Source organism: Pongo pygmaeus, chromosome 16 (genome assembly GCF_028885625.2).
Source record: "Pongo pygmaeus isolate AG05252 chromosome 16, NHGRI_mPonPyg2-v2.0_pri, whole genome shotgun sequence".
Taxonomy (NCBI): Eukaryota; Metazoa; Chordata; class Mammalia; order Primates; family Hominidae; genus Pongo; species Pongo pygmaeus.
Window position 1 is genome coordinate 77,830,961 of NC_072389.2, and position 19,636 is coordinate 77,850,596.

General features: G+C 44.4%; 1 protein-coding gene across 14 annotated transcripts in view; it reads right to left on the bottom strand.

Annotated features, from left to right (window-relative positions):
* Window positions 1–19,305, bottom strand: part of PARP6 (poly(ADP-ribose) polymerase family member 6) — a 31,773-nt gene extending 12,468 nt beyond the window's left edge. For 2 of the 14 annotated variants that reach the window (XM_054451504.2, XM_054451501.2), the window contains exons 1-15: window positions 19,009–19,304; window positions 17,530–17,794; window positions 13,997–14,193; window positions 13,278–13,355; window positions 12,428–12,522; window positions 11,944–12,004; window positions 11,612–11,702; window positions 11,088–11,154; window positions 8,069–8,218; window positions 6,981–7,191; window positions 6,112–6,165; window positions 4,493–4,588; window positions 3,803–3,895; window positions 2,914–3,039; window positions 922–987 (exon numbers count right to left, since the gene is read on the bottom strand). In XM_054451504.2, coding sequence (XP_054307479.1) covers window positions 922–987; window positions 2,914–3,039; window positions 3,803–3,895; window positions 4,493–4,588; window positions 6,112–6,165; window positions 6,981–7,191; window positions 8,069–8,218; window positions 11,088–11,154; window positions 11,612–11,702; window positions 11,944–12,004; window positions 12,428–12,522; window positions 13,278–13,355; window positions 13,997–13,999 — 1,191 coding nt within the window. In that variant the 5' untranslated portion in view covers window positions 14,000–14,193; window positions 17,530–17,794; window positions 19,009–19,304. Of the gene's footprint in view, window positions 1–921; window positions 988–2,913; window positions 3,040–3,802; window positions 3,896–4,492; window positions 4,589–6,111; window positions 6,166–6,980; window positions 7,192–8,068; window positions 8,219–11,087; window positions 11,155–11,611; window positions 11,703–11,943; window positions 12,005–12,427; window positions 12,523–13,277; window positions 13,356–13,996; window positions 14,194–17,529 lie in introns of all 14 variants that reach the window. The other 12 variants (XM_054451505.2, XM_054451502.2, XM_063652715.1 and 9 more) reach the window with 10 other exon arrangements.
* Between the last annotated feature and the right edge of the window lie 331 nt (window positions 19,306–19,636).

Sequence of the window (19,636 nt, forward strand, 5' to 3'; positions counted from 1 at the left end):
TGGAGAGGTGGGAGCCTACCTGCTTTCTGCTTTTCACAGAGTGACTATTAGGGTCCAGGGCAAGGTAGGCACCAAAGGCCACATAGAGGAAAAAGGAGATAGGGTTCCCACCCTCAAGGAGCCCTAGTCAGGCTGGGAAGACTCATAAATAAATATGAAAATGACTGAAGATGCTTACAAAACAACATGCAGGTGGGTCTCCCTCATTTTATGCAATTCCTACAGCCCTAAAAAGTTGATTGTAAATCAAAAAATAAATAAAATCAATGTCCCAAGAAGATTAGGCTAAGGAATCCTGTGGTGAATCTTTAAATAAAGCAAAGCGTCCTCCTGACAAGTAAATCATTCCTCCTAGGTGTATCTTATGTGTAAATCTCAACTGTGATATACAGGATTTGCTGAGAAGAGGCCCACCTGTAAATGAGTACAAATGAATGTCTATTCATGCAGAGATTGCAGACGAGGGGTGGGGAAGTCTGGTGAGGGACAGCCTTGAGTCAAAGGATGGTCACCGCTCCATGTGGCTGCCCCACCCCTAGAAGGACAGAAGATGTAGGCCCCTGTGTCTAGTTCCTTACCTTCAAGCCCCCCACCTCCTCACCCTCCCAACCCTGGACAGAGGTCTTTCCTTCACTTCTTAACTCCCTAAGAATTATGGCAAAACATTAAATATGAACAACTTGTAAAGGAATTAACAGCAAAGGTAAAGATTGAGACACAAAGACTAAAGAGAATAAAGAGTAGTAACAGAGCTAACAAAACAGAGAACAGGAATTGGGAAGGTTAAAGAGGAAAGACTAAAAAAAAAAAATACAGTGAGTAGCATCTCTAAATCTTCATCCCACTCCCACAAATTACAAACAGAATAGGACACTTGAACTGGGCAGGCAGAGGAGAGGGGACAGAGAGAAGGCAGAATACCTGGGTCATCTCCCGAATAGACATCACACTATCCAGAGCTTTCTGAAGCCGCTCATAATTCTTCTTCTGTGGAGAATCAATGGGAAGAGAAGAACCAAATAAAGAAAAGTGGAGGAAAGTAAGATGTGATGAAAAGGGGCTAGATGTACCAAAAAAGTCTAGGCCCAAGGAAACAACAGTATGTCATGGGAAGAGCATTAATGTCAGACAGTTCTGGGGTCACATGCTAGTTCTCTTTTACCGGTTGGGAGTAATAGGGTAAGTTATTTGGCCTCTTAGAACCTTTAGCAACCCTTTATGCAAGTGAAGATAACTCCTATCACCCCCGTAGAGATGTTCTGAGGATTAAATAACATATATAAAGAACTCTGTATAGTAATTACAGTAAGAGTGAGGTACTATGCTGGGTACTTGTGATGGTTAATTTTGTGTGTCAACTTGACTGGGCCATGAGGTACCCACTCATCTGGTCAACCATTATTTCTGGGTGTGTTTGTGAGGGTGTTTCTGGTTGAGACTAACATTTGAATCAGCAGACTAAGCAAATTGTCCTCCCTAATGTGGAAGGAACTTATCCAATCAATCGATGACCTGAATAGAACAAAAAGGCTGACTCCTCTGCCCTACCCCGCCATGAGTTTGTAGAGTTTGTAGGTATTCCTCCTGCCTGATTGCTTGAGTTGGATTATCAATCTTTTCCAGTCTTTGGATTTGAACTAAAAAAAAAAATTGGCTCCTCTTGGATATTGAGCCTTCAGGCTTTCAGACTAGAACTTACACCATTGGCTCTGATTTTTTGTTTTTTTTGTTTTTTTGAGGCAGAGTCTCGCTCTGTCACCCAGCCTGGAGTGCAGTGGTGCGATCCTGGCTCACTGCAACCTCTGCCTCCCGGGTTCAAGCGATTCTCATGCCTCAGCCTCCCAAGTAGCTGAGATTACAGGCGCCCACGAACATGCCTGGCTAATTTTTTGTATTTTCAGTAGAGACGGGGTTTCACCATGTTGGCCAGGCTGGTCTTTAATTCTTCACTCCAGTCAAGTGATCCACCCGCCTTGGCCTCCCGAAGTGCTAGGATTACAGGCAGAAGCCACTGCGCCCAGCCCACTCTCTGATTTTCAAGCCTTGGGACTGGGACTACAGCTATACCACTGGCTCTCCTGGGTCTGCAGCCTGCTAACTATAGATGTTGGGACTTCTCAGCCTCCATAATCATGTGAGGCAATTCCTTATAATAAACCTCTTTCTCCCTCTCTCTCCATATATATCTCCTATTGGCTCTGTTTCTCTGGAAAACCCTACAACAGTACTTTACATATATTACTTCTCTTTTTTTTTTTTTTTTGAGACGGAGTCGCGCTCTGTCGCCCAGGCTGGAGTGCAGTAGTATGATCTCGGCTCACTGCAAGCTCCGCCTCCCGAGTTCACACCATTCTCCTGCCTCAGCCTCCCAAGTAGCTGGGACTACAGGCGCCCACCACCACACCCGGCTAATTTTCTGTATTTTTTAGTAGAGACGGGGTTTCACCATGTTAGCCACGATGGTCTTGATCTCCTGACCTTGTGATCCACCCGCCTCGGCCTCCCAAAGTGCTGGGATTACAGGCGTGAGCCACCGCGCCCAGCCTACTTCTCATTTTTATAACGATCTGCAAAATAAATATTATCCCTTTTTACAAGATAAGGAGATTGAAGTTTAGAAAGGTTAACTGACTTGCCTAATATCCTTCAAATGGGGAGTAGCAGAATCTCAAATGGAATCCAGGTCTGTCTGGCTCCAAAAGCCCTTTTTCCCTATCATAATGTAACTAATATTAATTCTTCTCCCCTTTCTGTGTCAAACTTGGCTATTTATTTACTGAAACAGCTAAATCACAGAGTTTAAGAATTCTGTCCCTTATTCCAAGCCCTGTATATACCAGAATGTCAGCCCATAGTCTCCCACTATCTTTTACCATTTCTGTTCCTTAGCCCTGACTTTCTCAAGTAACATACCTTAGGGTTAAAGGCCAGAGTCTTGGGATCAGTGGGGTCCACCACAGAGGGATAAGGCTCAAAGATGATGCTCTTTCTAGGGGACTCTAAAGCTGCCCTACACATGGCCACCAGCAGATCCACCACCTTAGGGGAAAGGAAAAAAACGGGACAGAAGCTAAATGATTTCGCAGTACTGGGAGTCACAGAGTATCCAGTATTTCTCTCTGATGTTCTTTTAAAAAGCAAATATGTTTAAGGCTTTTAAAATAGAAAATATAAGCTCATAAAAATTCAAGTAATACCAAAGTAATTAAAGAAAAGATTAAAAACCATCTTCCTGCCCTTAAACTAATCTCAATCCTCACAGCTAAGTACTAGTGAGTTTGATGTATATCCTTCCAGATAATTTTCCTACAGAAATATTTTCTTTTCTTTCTCTCTCATTCTTTTTTAAAGAGACAGGAGCTCACTCTGTTACCCAGGCTGGAGTGCAGTGGCATGATCACGGCCCACTGCAGCCTCGACCTCCTGAGCTCAAGCCATCCTATCTCAGCCTCCCACAAGTACTGGGATTACAGGTGTGAGACACTGTGCTCGGCCCTTTATTTTCTTATATGGACAATTTTACTACATATACTGTTGTATTTGCTTTTTTATATAACTATGTTAAAATTTTCTGTCCATAAACAATACCTATATAGTACATCTACTCTAAGGATATCCCATAATTTCTTTAACTGGAGCCCATACAGATGGGGTTGTATCCATTTTTTATTTTACAAACAATACTACAGTGGATATTTTATATACAAAAGCATTTTTGGAAGTTAAATTCCAAGAATGAAATTGCTGGGTTCCTCTGTCTTTCTTGATCCCAATTCCCCAGCCACGTTTCCCTCCCCCATACCTCTGCTCCAGTGGCCACCTCCTCTGCAGCTCCAGACATGACGCCCAGTGTGTAGAAGGAGAAGACGCATAGTTCACGAGTACAGACAGCTGGCTGAAAGGATATATTAAACAGATGGTGGTGGGATGGGGTGTACAATAAGGTGTAGGCAGAGAGGGACAGTCCTGACCTCAGACAACTCTAAAACAGGGTAGGAATTTGAGGCCCTCTATATCAGGAGAAAACTACCAATAAAGTCTTAATTAAAATGCCTTACTGATAAGTTTGGGAGTTAACACTGTCTCCCCTATGAAGCCTTCCCTGATCTTCCTATGAAGTCAGATGTTCTCTCACCTGATTTTTAACAATGCTAATATCTCTTCTATAAACTTAATATACATTGTGATTTGTCTGTCTCCCATTTGGACTTAACAGTCCTTGAGGACAGCATCATATCCAATCATCTTGGTCAATATCTGATCCCCATTTTTAAATGTCAGGTGGACTCTATCCTAAATAAATATTCTCATATCCTCATCTCTCTAAACAGTACTGCTGAGATTTGTTTTCTGAGAAAAATCAACAATTTCTAGAGTATCAGGGTGTACAGACAGAATTTTACCTTGACCACAGACCAAGGAAGAAGGAAATAAAGGAGAGGAGTGAAGGGGACCTGGTTAAGGAAGAGGGTCATAGAGTAGGGACCAATACCTTCAGCATAGATCCATTTTGGAAGACATGCTGCTCATCACACACCACACAGTACTCATTCAATGTTGGAATCCTCTGTTCTGCATACTTCATGATCTGGGAAAAGAACAGATTCTAAGTCTTTTGGACGTACTGGCACACACAGATATGGGAAATAATTTCAGCTTTTTTTTCCAGCTACCCTCCATCCTCCCAGCCCCGTGCCTAAGGTAGGATATATTCTTAGGCTGTGTACTTACACTGATGGCCTGACTGCAGAGCTAAGACTGTATGGTATAGTAAAAATAAGAACATGATGTTTGATTGAGAAGACCTGGGTTAACATCCTACTTCTAATACTTAATGGCATATATAACTTTAAGCAAGTCAGTTAACCTGAGCCTTGGTTTCTTTGTTTATATAGCAGAGCATTATTCACCTCACACGGGTATTGCAAGAAATGAGATGATGTCCATGAAAGCATTTTAAAAATATAAAATGGGTGCTAATCAAACTATTAAAAGTACTTAAAACTATTAAAAGTAATTATAGGCTGTACTATAAGTATAGTAATACTTACTAATTATTATAGTAATTATAGGCTGTCCCTCTGGGATAGGAGAGCATTCAATCAATTAAATGGCAGAAGGTCCTGAGAAGCCATTTCAACTACCTAGAACAATTAGCCAGTCCACTGGTCAAAACTACAGACAATTCTGTGCTAGGAAGATAGGAAAATCCAGAGCTAATGCAGCAATATCCTGCAGCGTTTTTTTGTTCGCTTGTTTTTTTAATGACACCCCGTCTTAACATAGCTTTTGTGCATCAATCAAGTTGTTCCCATTTCACATGATTTTAGGCTGGTAATGGGACATGCAAGAGACCTCATTCATTTAATGCAGATTTACTGAATGCCCATTATGTACCCAGCTCTGTGAAAGGTCTTCTTGATTATGAAATAAAATTAAAGGTTGTTTTCTCAGAAGCTGAACTTCAATAGGAGAGATGTGGCATGTTTATAAATTAATAACAATTCAAGGCAGCCCACAGTATGTGACACACAGGTGCCATATGAAACAAAAAAAAATCGTAACAGTTCAGTGAGGGGAGACATCACTTCTAGTTAATGCACTGGAGTAATGGCAATTTTATGGAAAAGGTGCCATCTGACTCTTGATGGCAAGAGGAAGATAGGAAGAATTACATGAACAAAGGTTAATAGAGATGCAAAAGTGAAAGCATGCCCAGGGAATAAAGAGATTTTAAAAAGCAAATGACCAGTAGTAGCTGAGCAGTGAAAGGGGTCTGTGAAGAATACTAAAGATCATTTGAGCAAGGGCTATTGGGAATCATTAAGGAAATTAGTGTCAATCTCACTCTCATGTCATATGAGTCTTGACACCCATACACTTAAAATTGGCAGTGCCTCATTGGCACTTGATCATAAGTGGTAAGTATTGTCTTTCTAGTAATGCTGTCAGTTTCTTGGAGATGGGAACAATACCTTCTTTCGTTCTACCATTAGTTCTGGAAGCAAAGCAATTCAGGAAGTACTTGATTGAGGAGCTGGGAGGTGTTAGGAGACCAAATGGGTCAGACAACAGGGAAGGGCTTTGGAGTGACAATTTTGACTTGATTACCTGAACGAGGAATCCATACTCCAGAGTGGGAATGTTCTTGCAGTGACCACTGACCTGGTGAGAGTAAAAAGACAGACCCCGTGAACCTCCTATGAAGCTGGAGCCTAGACAGACCTGACTCTTGCCCATCACCTAGGACTCTCCTAAAGCAGCTAAACCCTAGCTCAGAATCTCGAAGCTGGAAAGGAGACTTTTAGACATTCTTGCCAAAGGTTCTGGAAAGGGGCTCACCTGTCCTTAACCCTCCTTCAAAGTAGATGGAATAGGTTAGTACAGCAGCTACAGTTAACTACAGTCCTACTCACAAACTAATAAAATCATACATGACTTCTCCTTGAGATTCCCATCTCCAGACTCTCTGCTTCATGGCCTATCAGAGAAGCTTGCCAGACAGTTTAGACGTAAGTTTTCTACTGTTAAAAAATGTTTTCCAGCTGGGAGTGGTGGCTCATGCCTGTAATCCCAGCACTTTGGGAGGCGAAGGAAGGTGGATCACTTGAGCTCAGGAGTTCAAGACTACCCTGGCCAACAGGACAAAAACCCGTCTCTACAAAAATATGAAAAATTAGCCAGTCGTGGCATGTGCCTATAGTCCCAGCTACTTGACAGGCTGAGGTAGGAGGATCATGAGCCTGGGAGGCAGAGACTGCAGTGAGCAGAGATCGCCACTGCCCTCCAGCCTGGATGACAGAGTGAGACCCTGTCTCAAAAAAAAGAAGTGTTCCATTCTACTCACTCATGGTACATACCTAGGTTTGATTTATGATACCTAGACAACCGTACCCCCACCCGATTTTGAGAAACTACACTCCCACATTTCCACTCCCACCCTCTTGATAGCCAAGTCAAACCCTCCCCAGCCCATGTACCAAAGGAGAGGTCCGTGCTGGGGGAGGGAGGCCCACGTGCTGAGGGCACAGGAGACCTGCCTGGGGGCTGGGAGGGTAGCCAAACACTTCCACTTTGGGGTTCTTCATGGTACAGGAGATGGAACGGTTCATGAGGCGCCCAACCCGAAGCTCTGGTACACCTAGTTTGCCTTTCAGCATGGAGTCCTGTATGATAGGGAAACTGGGAGACCTGGAGAGAGAGAGCAAAGAGAAGTGATAAAACTGGGGATTTCATAGGAGCCCTGGAGGGGACTGGAGATAAGTGAGCCCTAAGTCAAAAGTTGTAAACCAAAGAAAGACAAACTCATATCTGAGGAAAGTTGCATTGTATCTTAAACACTATTAAAACAAGTAGATCACGCATCTGAATTAAAATTTTTATGTCATCATCTGTGGGTTCTTCACATTGGGACACTGAGGGTGGGCAGAGGCAGAGGATAGGTTATTATGTTTCTAAGCCAAGTATGGAATAATCCATTGGAAAGGCTGCCTGTTTTTCTTACTGAGAGAGAGAGAGAAAAAAATAGAGAGAGAGAGAGAGATTGTTAAACGCTGCGCTAGGCAAGAAGTAGTTGCATCCCAAAGGGCCTAATATTGACTATCTGACTGTCAACAATGATTCCTGGGAGGCTACAAATCTGGGTTTGTGTCTGCCTTTGGGAATGTCTTCTGATATTCCCAAAATGTAGACCTGGGGTCAAAGAATGGAGCAATATTTATTTCCAGAACCTAGCAAGGAATTACTGCCTGTTCTCTCACACTTTCTTCTTAGGATGGGGAAATGGATCAGGGCAAAAGAACAGAAAGATGGAAGATTCAGCATATGTTTCTCCAAATACTTATCATGAGCTAGGTATTCTGTTTTACATAAAGGATTAGGTATTAACCTCGGGTAAGGAGTAGAAAGGTAAGGACACATAGGGAACAGGACCATGTGAGTGGTGTCAGTAGTTAAAAGAGACAGAATTCAGGGAAGAGAGGAGACAGAAAAGTTTATGTAATCAAGAAGGTGGGGGTGGGGGCTATCACAAGGTGTTTACAGATGATCAGCTTTAGGGAGCACTTACTTGGGGATGGGTGAAAAGATGCTGAGGCCAGCTCGGAACTTCTTGATGGTACCACTTGCCTTGAACCAACTGTGCCTCTTCTCCTGCTGGGTCTTCAAGAAATCGTTGCTCAGATGTTTCCATTGTTGGGATGTAAACATACCCAGGATCCTGAGGGATCAAAAAGAATGAGCTTAGGCAAGATGAGGCAGGGTCAAGAAATAAGGACTAAAGAGAGGCAAATAATCTAAAATTCAGACCCAGGGACTGCAAAGCTAGTTGTGGTAGGGGAATGTGTATCTGAAGACCCCTTAAAATGACCTTAGTAAATAAAAAAATTACCATCCCAGAGCACCCCTTCACCCTAGAGGGTGAAGAGCCTCTAGGCCCTAGAGCCTAATGGCCAGAAAAATTCAGAGATGCTTTGCCTTTAGAGTGAGATTTCAAAGGTGAGCCTTCAAAGGCTGCAAAGCTTGAAATCTATTGCTAAGAATGACTATACTCTTGACAGGGAAACAGAAGTGGTAGGATGGAGGTGAGTACCACTCTGTTCCTTGTGAGTCATAAAGAAAGGGAGTAGGGACATAAGGGGTACTGACATTGTTAGGTGAAAAATTATATTCTCAAATTTATGGTTTCCAATTTGAGCTGCGCCCTTAGCTAGATTTGTCAATCCTTTCACTTGTCCTTGATCAGTTCTCTCTAGCATTACTTTAAGGTATTGTTCTAAATCCTTATTACCTTCTTTAAGTTACTGACTTCATCTACAACCAATAACCTCTCTTCCTTCTTAAGCCATCAGATATCAGTTCCCTTAATTTTCCAACCCTACTATAAAATCTACTTATATTTCCACCCTACCTTGATCCTTCCATTTTCAGGAGGTAAGGTGACCCTTCTACGTAAGATCAATCCTTCAACTTGTGCTCTAGATCTCAGCCCTGACTTGCCTTTTTAGGGACCTTGATGTGTCAATCATTCCCCTTTCCTGTCAGTTCCTTTCCCAAAGTCAACAAAAAATGTCAACTTTCTGCACTTTAGTCTAGTTAACCTCTCCCTCTTGCCTTCCCATCCCCACCCAAATTTCTCAACCCATACTCATTGTTTCTATGTTGTTGCCAACCACTCACCTCTCAACTTTCTGTATTCTGGTTCCTACCTTCACCACTAAAATTGTTCTCATCCTGATGCTAAATCCGATGGAAACTCCCAGGTTCTTCCCTTATCTTCTCTGGCATCTGGCCCTCCTTGCAGAACCTGCCCTCCTTTGTCTTCTGTGCCACCATTCTCTTCCTATTCTACTCTGACCTACCTGCAGTGTTTCTTCTACCTCTGCCTACCCTGCTGGTTTCTTCAGGATTTCGTCTGAGTGTTTAAGGGTATCTTGTCCTTGATCCTATCTTCTTTTCCCACTATCATGCCCTCCTTTGGCAATCTCATATTCACTGGCTGTAACTTCTTCCCACACACATTGATGCATATCTTCAACCCTAACCTCTCCTGTAAGTAGCAAATTGACATATACTCCGGTAAGCAGCAAATTGACATTTCGGATAAGCATCTCTACCTGCAAATAACATGTCAAAAATGGAACTAATTACCTATCCTCATCCTGCAAACCTGCTCCCTTCTCATATCCCTATTTACACTGGTGGTATCACAATTTACCCAGACATCTAGGCTGGAAACCTAAATGTATTTTCCACTACTCTTTGGCCCTTATGGCTATATTCAATATATCTAAATCAGTCTTCAAGTCTTATTGATTTTATACCTCACAAATCTTTCTAATCTATCTGTCATCTCCATTCTCACCTATAATCACACTTTAGCTCAGGCCTTTAGCATCTCTTGTCTTGACTTTTACAAAAGCACCCTATTACACTAGTTCTGGTCTCTTGTCTCATCCCCTCCTACCCATTTTGTATAATGCTACCAGAATGGTTTTTAAAAATAAATATGACCACGTCATTTCTTTGCCTAAACCCTTCAATGTTCACACTGCCTACAGGATAAAAGTCCAAGATCCTCTCTAACTTGAACTCTTCCCTATTCTCTGGCTTTGGCTCCTACACCCCCAGCTTGTATTTTACCAGCAATATTTAACTACCTGAAGCTCCCTACACACATACTGCTTTATGTGACTAAGCCCCTGCAAATGTTATTCACCCTCAGAATCTGTCTGCATGGACAACTCTTATCCATTCTTGAAAATTACTAATCATTGGCTGGGTGCGGTGGCTCACACCTGTAATCTCAGCACTTTGGGAGGCTGAGGCAGGCGGATCACTTGAGGCCAGGAATTTGGGACCAACCTGGCCAACATGGAGAAACCCCATCTCTACTAAAAATACAAAAATTAGCCAGGCATGGTGGTGGGTGCCTGTAATCCCAGCTACTTAGGAGGCTGAGGCACAGGAATCACTTGAACTCAGGAGGCAGAAGTTGCAGTGAGCCAAGATCATGCCACTGCACTCCAGCCTGGGTGAGAGCAAGACTCTGTCTCAAAAAAAACAAAGGAAATTATTAACCATCACCCTTTCAACAGACTGAGTCACTCTTCAGTGTCCTTTCTAAACCTCACATATTCACCTGTATTAGAATATGTATCCAGTGGACTCTATTTGAAACTTCACTGAGAGTGGAAAATATGCTTCATTTCTTTGTATACCAAATACTTAGCTTAATGCTCAACACATTCAATAAACTAAAATTGAGTTCCTAGAGACTTACTCTGAAGAAACCACTAGAGAAATATGAATAGCATGACTCTGATTCCAGGGTAGTAAAAATGCTAAGTAGTGATGAGCCTCTTTTATCTCTAGAAAGTCTCAGGTTCTGACACCCAAGAACCATATACTCTCTCTCCACAACCTTAAATCTGGCTCCCTAAATTTATTTTAGCTTTTCCTGGGCATATTTCAGAAAGACATTTTTGGAAGGAGGCATTCCATCCAAGGCTCTGCCTGTCCATCCATATATTTCCATCTCTCTCTCCTTCCTTCACATGTCCATGACCAGAAAAGAGCAAAGTTCTTACTTTTTCAACTGAAGACCCAGCCCAAATCCTTCCTTATTTGATGGCTGGAAAACCTCAATTGATGGTTCTGCAAAGAGAAGAGAAGGCTACTAGTAAGTATGTATCTCTCGTCTTCCTGGAGTCCAAAGCTCAGTGGAATAGCTTCTGTACATTCTAAAGATCATAGCTGCTGGGTACTCTAAACAGTAATGGTGGAAGAAAAAAACATCTGAGGCAGAGGGCAGATTCTAGAAGCTGTCATATGAATCTGAAATATCTTCAGGAGGATGTTGAGAAAAAGAGGAGAAAGAAATTTTATCTGGAACCAGAGAAAACAATGTCATTAGGCAAGAAGGCCTTTAGGGAATGGTTATTAGGTGACAGGGGATGAAGATACCAATTACAGGGGACTAAAAATCCCCTACCAATAGCCTGCAGATTGAGCCCAAGGGCCTTGTTCCTAATTTTTTTCTACCTCAGTTAACTTAGGGCTTTGGATTAGACCACACTCAGACCACCCACTTGCCCAAAGTCACTGTCTTTACCTGGTCCATCTAGGTACTGGGAGAGAGAAAATCGCAGCCTCAACACAATAGGCTCTGTCCGGAGGACCTTCCAGGCTGTAGAGACTTCCTCCTAAAAGAAGAAGGGAAATAGTTTCCAGTTTAGCAACATAGAGGAATGGACCTGAAATTTCCCCTATATGACACACACATGCACATGACAGTACACACCACTGTCTGCTGATGGTCTAGGAAAGACAGAGATGAAGAATATGTGCTCGAAATACAGCACTCGGGAACAAGACTCCTGGCCTACATGACAAATTCCACAAGTCCAGCTAGACATGTTGTTGGCAGGTACTAGCCCCACTTACATCGAGGAAGCTGATGTTGATGTGGAGGTCAATGTCCACGTCATCGATAGTTCCATATTCTCTATAGAGATACAGGTGACAATAGGTGAGACTCATTAAGGGAGAAAGAAGGGAATAGAAATTGAGGTGGAAAGAGAACTGAGCCTGGGGACAGGGGAAAGGGAAGAGTGGACGGCAGTTTTGTACCTAGGGTCTTAGCTACAGCCTTACACCACTTACATGATCAGGATCTTCTCCCAGGCCAAAAGCATTTCTTACCTGAAAAGTGAAACTACTGGCCCAGAGGGGTCTAGGATAAGAGGGAATTCCTAAGAAAAGTGGCCTTACTCTCTACTCTCAGCCAAGCTCATTTATTCTGAGCATTTTCTATCATTAAGTTCATAATTTATCCCACTATCATATCATAAAAAGAAAAACCTCCAGCCTCTTAACAACTCAGAAAGAAGTGACTTGCTCCCCTGCCACCCCTGAAGTAGAGTCCCACCTGATGGATACAGAGTTCTCACTGTAGATCTCCTTCACGGCTTCAATGTCTGCATCAAGCTGTGGGTGTCGATACAGGTCAGCTGCACAGCTCCCCTGAGATAACAGCAAAAATGGTGGTGGAGAGAGGTGGAAAAAGACGAGGGAAAGAGAGAGATAATAAAAAAAATATGAAGAGACACCAGGAACAGGAGAAATCAGACAGCAGTATAGGGGAAGTAAAAGCCACTTATGTGAAGGGGTTCTCAGTGGTGACCCTAGCAAGGGATTTCATTAACAGAGGTCTCCATCTCATCATGACTTTAAAAAGGTTCAGCAGACCAAATGTAGGCTTTGCTTGGAGTTCACTTCCTTAAATCTCCAGCTTCTCTCTCAGACCCTGACCAGGATACCTTCTATGACAACTCAGAACAGGCTGAAGAGTTACAGGTTTCCTAAGATTGGTTCTAAGTGAAGAGCATTCTGAAAGTCTGGGTATTTCTGCTCAGGACTATGCCCTGGGTAGTGATGGCATTAAGCAATCGCTGGCAGAGTAATCTTTTAAGATGTGACCCTAATGAATGAAACTACCCCCACTGGCCAGTGTTATAAAAGTCAGAAAATAATTATGTCTAATTAAGATCATATGGGTAGTTTCCACATACAGAGGATGTAGTTTACTCTGGAACAGGTATGACTCCAAAGAAAGAGCAACGGCACAGGATCAGCTCTGACAAGACCATGCTCAGACCACATCAACATTATAACCTCATCACATCTGTGCTCCAGAACCTCTTTCACTCCTGATGTATCCAAAAAGCAGCACATATCTAGACCATCCAACATGGGGGTCTTGGGAGATGAAACCTCACCTGAACTCCATAGAGAAATTCCTCTGATTCATTATCTCCCTCCGAGTCGTCATCATTCCAGAACTGGCCTTTGATGTCCTAGTGACGAGAAATAAGAATATCATGCTTTGTTAGGTCCCTATTATCCCATGGAAAGGCGTGGGATGATACGATGGGGAACAGATTCCCACAAAGATAGAATAACTGAAGCCCTGATCCCTTTACACCTTTCATGTCACCCTTTGGGAGTCTCAGTCTCTTCCTGATATGATCATATCCATAGACTAGCTCTTAGTGGGACAGAGGAAAACATCTAGGGAATTTTGGCCTTCTGAAGTCTCAGCATGATGACTGAGAAGCTCTGGTAGCCAGTAGGAGAGAAACGCAAATGACTTCAATGTCAAGGTTGACTCCTAAGCATATCTGGGTTCCAGTACGAGCTGGCCTCTTCCAGGATCATTACCTAAGACAGTTCCCAAGCACACCTAAGCTCTCTTGTCTCATTATTTTCTTTCTATCCTTTAAAGCACTTAACTCTCCTCTCCCTCCCCAAGAAAACCTACCTACACAAACACACCAAGTAATACTGTTTCTGTGCCCCTTCCCTTTCCTTTAACTTCAAATAGCCACTCTATCTTCCAAAAGGGTAGAAGGGAAAATACCAAGAAAGGGTGAGATCTGCACTTTGTCTCCTCTACCCTTTGAACAACCAGTTGGAGAGGTGCGCAGTCAGTTCTCACCATTGGGTCAGTGGGTCACACACACTCTCAGGTCAGTGCTAGGCAGCACCCCTCCATACCACCAGCCGAACCAAGGCCAACGAGATGGGCATTTAGGAGACCACAAAGGGAGACAAGGTAGGGCACGAAGTCAGGGACAACTGGTGATCTGTTGGGGATGGCAGGCTCTGCTGTTGCGGTGGTAACAAGTCACTGTCCTGTGGAAAGTAGATAATAATGGGTTTCATCACCACTTAACAGCTGGGTGGTGTATATATACAGGCACACGTATTTATCAATACACTTTTTTTTTTGAGACGGAGTTTCGCTCTTGTCGCCCAGGCTGGAGTGCAATGGCGCGATCTTGGCTCACTGCAACCTCTGCCTCCTGGGTTCAAGCAATTCTCATGCCTCAGCCTCCCAAGTAGATGGGATTACAGGTGCCTGCTGCCACGCCCAGCTAATTTTAATATTTTCAGTAGAGACAGGGTTTCACCATGTTGGCCAGGCTGGTCTTGAACTCCCGACTTCAGGTGATCTACCAGCCTCGGCCTCCCAAATTGCTGGGAATACAGGCGTGAGCCATTGCACCTGGCCATTAATACACTTTTATTATACATACAGATACCTGCATATAAAAAGACATGCTTGCGTGCATATACATGCACACTTGCACATGCACTTCTTTATAGATAATGAAACACAAAAGCACTATATGCAAGATACTGCTGTTCTACTTAAACTGGAGAGCTGGGATTAGAGCAAGACCCTGCTCTAGCTCATAATGTTACAACTCCTAAAGCCAAAAGTGATGGTGGCAGGACAAGATGCTTATGTTTACTCTGTCAGTTAATTCTTCAGAGTACCAACTCACACCAGAGTTAAGATTCAGAATCGGATTATTTCTAGACTCTTTATTCTTAGTTATTTCTCCATATTAGCCATTATCTCTCTTTCAACATCAGTATTACTAGCTATTATATGGTAACGATAGCTAACTTAAAAAGTCCTCAACGGCCAGATCACCTGGGGTCAGGAGTTCAAGACCAGCCTGACCAATGTGGTGAAACCCTGTCTCTACTAAAAATACAAAAATTAGCTGGGTGTGGTGGCGCACGCCTATGATGCCAGCTACTCAGGAGGCTGAGGCAGGAGAATCGCTTGAATCCTGGAGGTGGAGATTGCAGTGAGCCGAGATCACGCCATTGCACTCCAGCCTGGGCAGTAAGAGCAAAAACTCCATCTCAAAATAAAAAGTCCTCAACAACACTGAACATCTTTTGGCAGTTATGATCTCAGTTGTCATTGCCAAAATAATGCCCTAAAGTCATCTTCCCAAATAAAAATGCAATAATTATCCCAAAAAATGCTTAGAAAAACTTTTACTTAACCCAGAGCCCTTTCATACACAATTCCCTGCTCACTTCTAATCCCAGACTCCTAATCCTATACCAGCAACTTTTAGTTCCATTAAAACCTCCACATATAGCAGAAAAACAAAACAAAACAAAAAACTCATCTGTGAAATTATGAAGGCTTTAATGGCCGAAGATGGCAAAGATACCCTAAGAGCAGGCTAAAAAAGCGTTCTGTTGCTCTCTAGACCAGCAAGTCACTGGCTTTGCACATATCTCAGCTGAAGCTACTCCAACCTCAAACAGAGGTGTTCTTGGTCTCTAATACAGTTCTTCTTTTTTTTTTTTGTTTTCTGACAGAGTTTCGCTGTGTCGCCCAGGCTGGAGTGCAATGGCGCGATCTCAGCTCACTGCAACCTCCACCTCCCGGGTTCAAGCAATTCTCCTGTCTTGGCCTCCCAAGTAGCTGGGATTACAGGCGCCCGCCACCACGCCCAGCCAATTTTTGTATTTTTAGTAGAGACGGCGTTTCACCAGGTTGGCCAGGCTGGTCTCGAACTCATGACCTCAGGTGATCCACCTGCCTCGGCCTCCCAAAGTGTTGGGATTACAGGTGTGAGCCACTGTGCCTGGCTGGTCTCTAATACAGTTCTACTGAATGTCAGGTTTCCAGATTAGTGATTCTCTGACTGGGGTTGGTGGACCTGCAGCATCAGTATCATCTAGGAACTTGTTAGAAATGCAAATTCTCAGACTCCTCCTAAGACCTACTGAATTAGAAACTCCAGAAATGGCCAGGCACTGAGACTCATGCCTGAAATCCTAGCACTTTGTGAGGCCCAGGGGGGCAGGACACCTGGGGTCAGGAGTTCGAGAACAGCATGGCCAACAACATGGTGAAACTCCGTCTCTACTAAAATAAAAACATTAGCCAGGCATGGTGGTGCATGCCTGTAATCCCAACTACTTGGGAGGCTGAGGCAGGAGAATCACTTGACCTGGGGAGGCAAAGGTTGCAGTGAGCCGAGACTGCGCCATTACACTCCAGCCTGGGGGGCAACAGCAAAACTCTGTCTCAAAAAAAAAAAAAAAAAAAGAAAAAAGAAAAAAAGAAATTCCAGAAATTGGACCCAGTAATCTATGTTTTAACAGGCCCTCCAAGTTGTTCTGATGCATAAAATTTGAGAACCACTGTTCTAGTTCTAGATACTTGTGTGTTCTAAGGACCTGTGGTTCATTCCTTAGATACCAACTGAAGTCTGGTAACTAAGCCAGGATGGGGACAAAAGACACAATGCCAGAGCAGAGCCAGCACAGGAGTCTTCCAGCTGATAGTGTTGCCTGATCCTTCAGAAACAACATGCAAAAGGAAAGTATAACTGAAGTTCTTAGAGATGGAATGACCCGATTACTGAGATTTGTTTAAAATACTACCCTGGCACACACATAAAAAAAGAAGGGAGGATAACAGATGAAATAAATATAGCAAATAGCAAAATGTTGATTACTGATGAAGCTATGTGACATACATGATGGTTTTCTGGTAATCCCTACCTCCCTACTTTTGTGTAAAGTTGAAAAGTTTCAAAATAAAAAGTTAAAAAAAAAATCAGACGCTACTCTAATGGGCTCTCCTCAGAGTCAAGTCTAAATGTTAACAGGAAGATTAACCAAGACTCCACAATTGCCTCATTGCTGTTCTTCAAACTCATCAAGCATATTCCTACTGTAGAGCCTTCATATTCCCACCATATTCCCAAGCATATTCCCGCCATAGAGCCTTTGTCCCTGCTGTTCCCCTTTCTTGGAATGCTTTCCACCCAGATATCCACATGGCTTGTTCCTTCACTCTTCTAGATCTCTGCTCAAAAGCCACCTTGACCATCCTATCTATTAAAACAGCAACAACTCAACACCCACACACTAGCACTCTCTATCCGCCTTCCCAGCTTTATTTTTTTCCATTTACCACGTTCTAACATATAAAACGTTTATCAGAATGTAACCTCTGGTGGCAGAGGCTTTGACTGTTTTCAGTCTACATTCTTAGTCCCTTAACACATTTCTTGAATGAGTGAATGAATGAATGAACCCTCTGCTGGATACTTAAGTCAAATGGGAGATATATACAATAACCTGCATGTTTCTACACACAGACAAAAATCACACAAAAAATGATTTTAAAAAGCAAAACTTCACCTTCAAGAGCAGCTGAGATCCAGAATGTGAAGATCTTGGGGTGAGGTTCGTGAGATTTGAAAATAAACAGTCAAGTGCTGATCTGGATGATCACAGAGGAGTAAAGAGGGAGGCACTAAATGTCCAGCCTGGGTTGCCCTGGGGCGAGGGGTAGGATGACGGCAGCGTTAGGCCAGAAGTGCCAACTTTTCACGGTCTTTGTTGCTGCAGAAGTCAAGAAAAATTTAGCCTCTTTCCAAGGGCTGTTGCTGCTTGGTTTCTGTTGCTATCACAAGGAGAAAAAGGTATTTCAGAGGGAGTTTTTCTTCTTCAAGCAAGAGACAGTTCAGAGATTACCGGCTTTTTCAAACCAGGCTGCTTTAGTGAAAGGGACTTGCTCCCTCTACTCTCAATGCCCTTTCCTCTGGAGAGATGGAAAGTGGATTTAAAAGGTGAAGAGTTGGAAAAGGAAGGTGGTGGGTTACGGAATTCACAGGATCACAAACACTTTTTAAAAAATTAGCCGGAAACGTGGCCTAATTCAAAGCTTTCATGTTACACACAGAATACTTAGACCTACAGAGGTCGAGCAATTTGCTTAAGGTTAGGAGTACAGAAGGACTGGGATGTAAAGACATTGGACAGGTCCTAATTACATCTAATCTTCATGTGATGTGGTTATAATTAATTGAGTTGTTAATGAATTAAGCAAGAAAGACCTATCTGATTTATCTAAATGAGGTAAAGAATGGGCCCCTTCAAAAGACGTTGGGCCAAAAATAGACTATATGATGAGTGTCCAGAGAAGGTGTTAAAACTCAGCGGCTAATATAGAACGCTTTATGAGTTTCCACGAGAATAAGTCAAATGTAAATGAGCCTCAAGTCTGGATCACAAAGGTCTTTCCCTAGGTCCATGGGCGCTTCTCTGGGTGTGACAACTTCACGTCTAGTCAAAGAAGCTTCAGAGCTCAATGTTTAAATTGTGGGTTGGGCTCCGGCTTTGTGGTCCTGGAAGAGGTTACTCCACTCCATCCCGTGTGCTCCCTTCTCAGGACTAGGCCACTAAACAAAGACTACTAGGAAGAATTACTGAGGGGCGACTCCCGCAGGTTAGCGCTATCTCGGGCACCCCGTAGGGAGAGAGGACACGGCTGCCCCCCGAAAACACTCCCTGGCACCCGTGCTTCCAGGACAGGCCCTGAGGCCTCTCCCGGGGAAGCAGTTACACCTGTTCTCCGCGGCTCCCCTGAAGACCCCAAAAACACCCAACACCTGCCTCCCCAGGGAAGACGCTCTGGGCCCGATCTATGCCGCCCGGCCGCCGGGCCTGAGTGAAGCCTGTCCAGCCTAGGAGGGGCCCTCAGAACCTCCCGGTCCAAACCCCTCACTTCGTCCACCCCTGCGGAGACGGGGCGAGCCCCGCACCCTTCCCGCGGCCCGGCCGCACCGCCCTGTGCCCGTGGTGGCGGCCACACAAGCCAGCCTCGCGAGTACTCACGGCGACCCCGGGCCGCGCGCGGCCGCAGCCGACGGGACGAGCGGCCCGGGACGCCCCGCGGGGGCGGAGCGGCAGGCCAAGGGGCGGGGGCCGGGCCTGGCGGGCGAGGTCGCGCACCCCACGCCTCGTCGTTCCGTCACGGGCGCGCTCAGCCACTCTGCGCACGCTCGCGCGGTGACACCATGGCACGTGGCCCGCTCCTGACCAACAGCCTGACGGCCTGCTCCTGGGCGCGCCTCAGCAGCCGACGCCAGCCCTAAGAGGCCTGCGCGGCGGTCGCTAGTCGGGAAAGGGCGCGGATCGGGGGGTGGCGCCTGCGCCGTGGGTAGGGGAGGCAGTGGAGAAGGAAGAGGGACTCTGGGGGCGTGCGGGGAGTCTTCCAAAGGAGAATGCTTGCATTTAGCGCCCCGAGTGGTTGGGAGGAACAAGCAGGGAGGGCAACCCAGGTTGCTTGTAGGCTGGGAGGGAGTCCCCTCGCTGGAGGTTGGGGCCGGCAGGTAGAGACTGAGGGAATTCCTGAGGCCTTGCTGACTGCAGGATTCTCTGGTTCGACAATGGAAGTCGAACACCTCGGGCTTTTAAAAATTATGGCATTTAATTCATTTGTTCCCCGGTAGCTGCAGCGTGA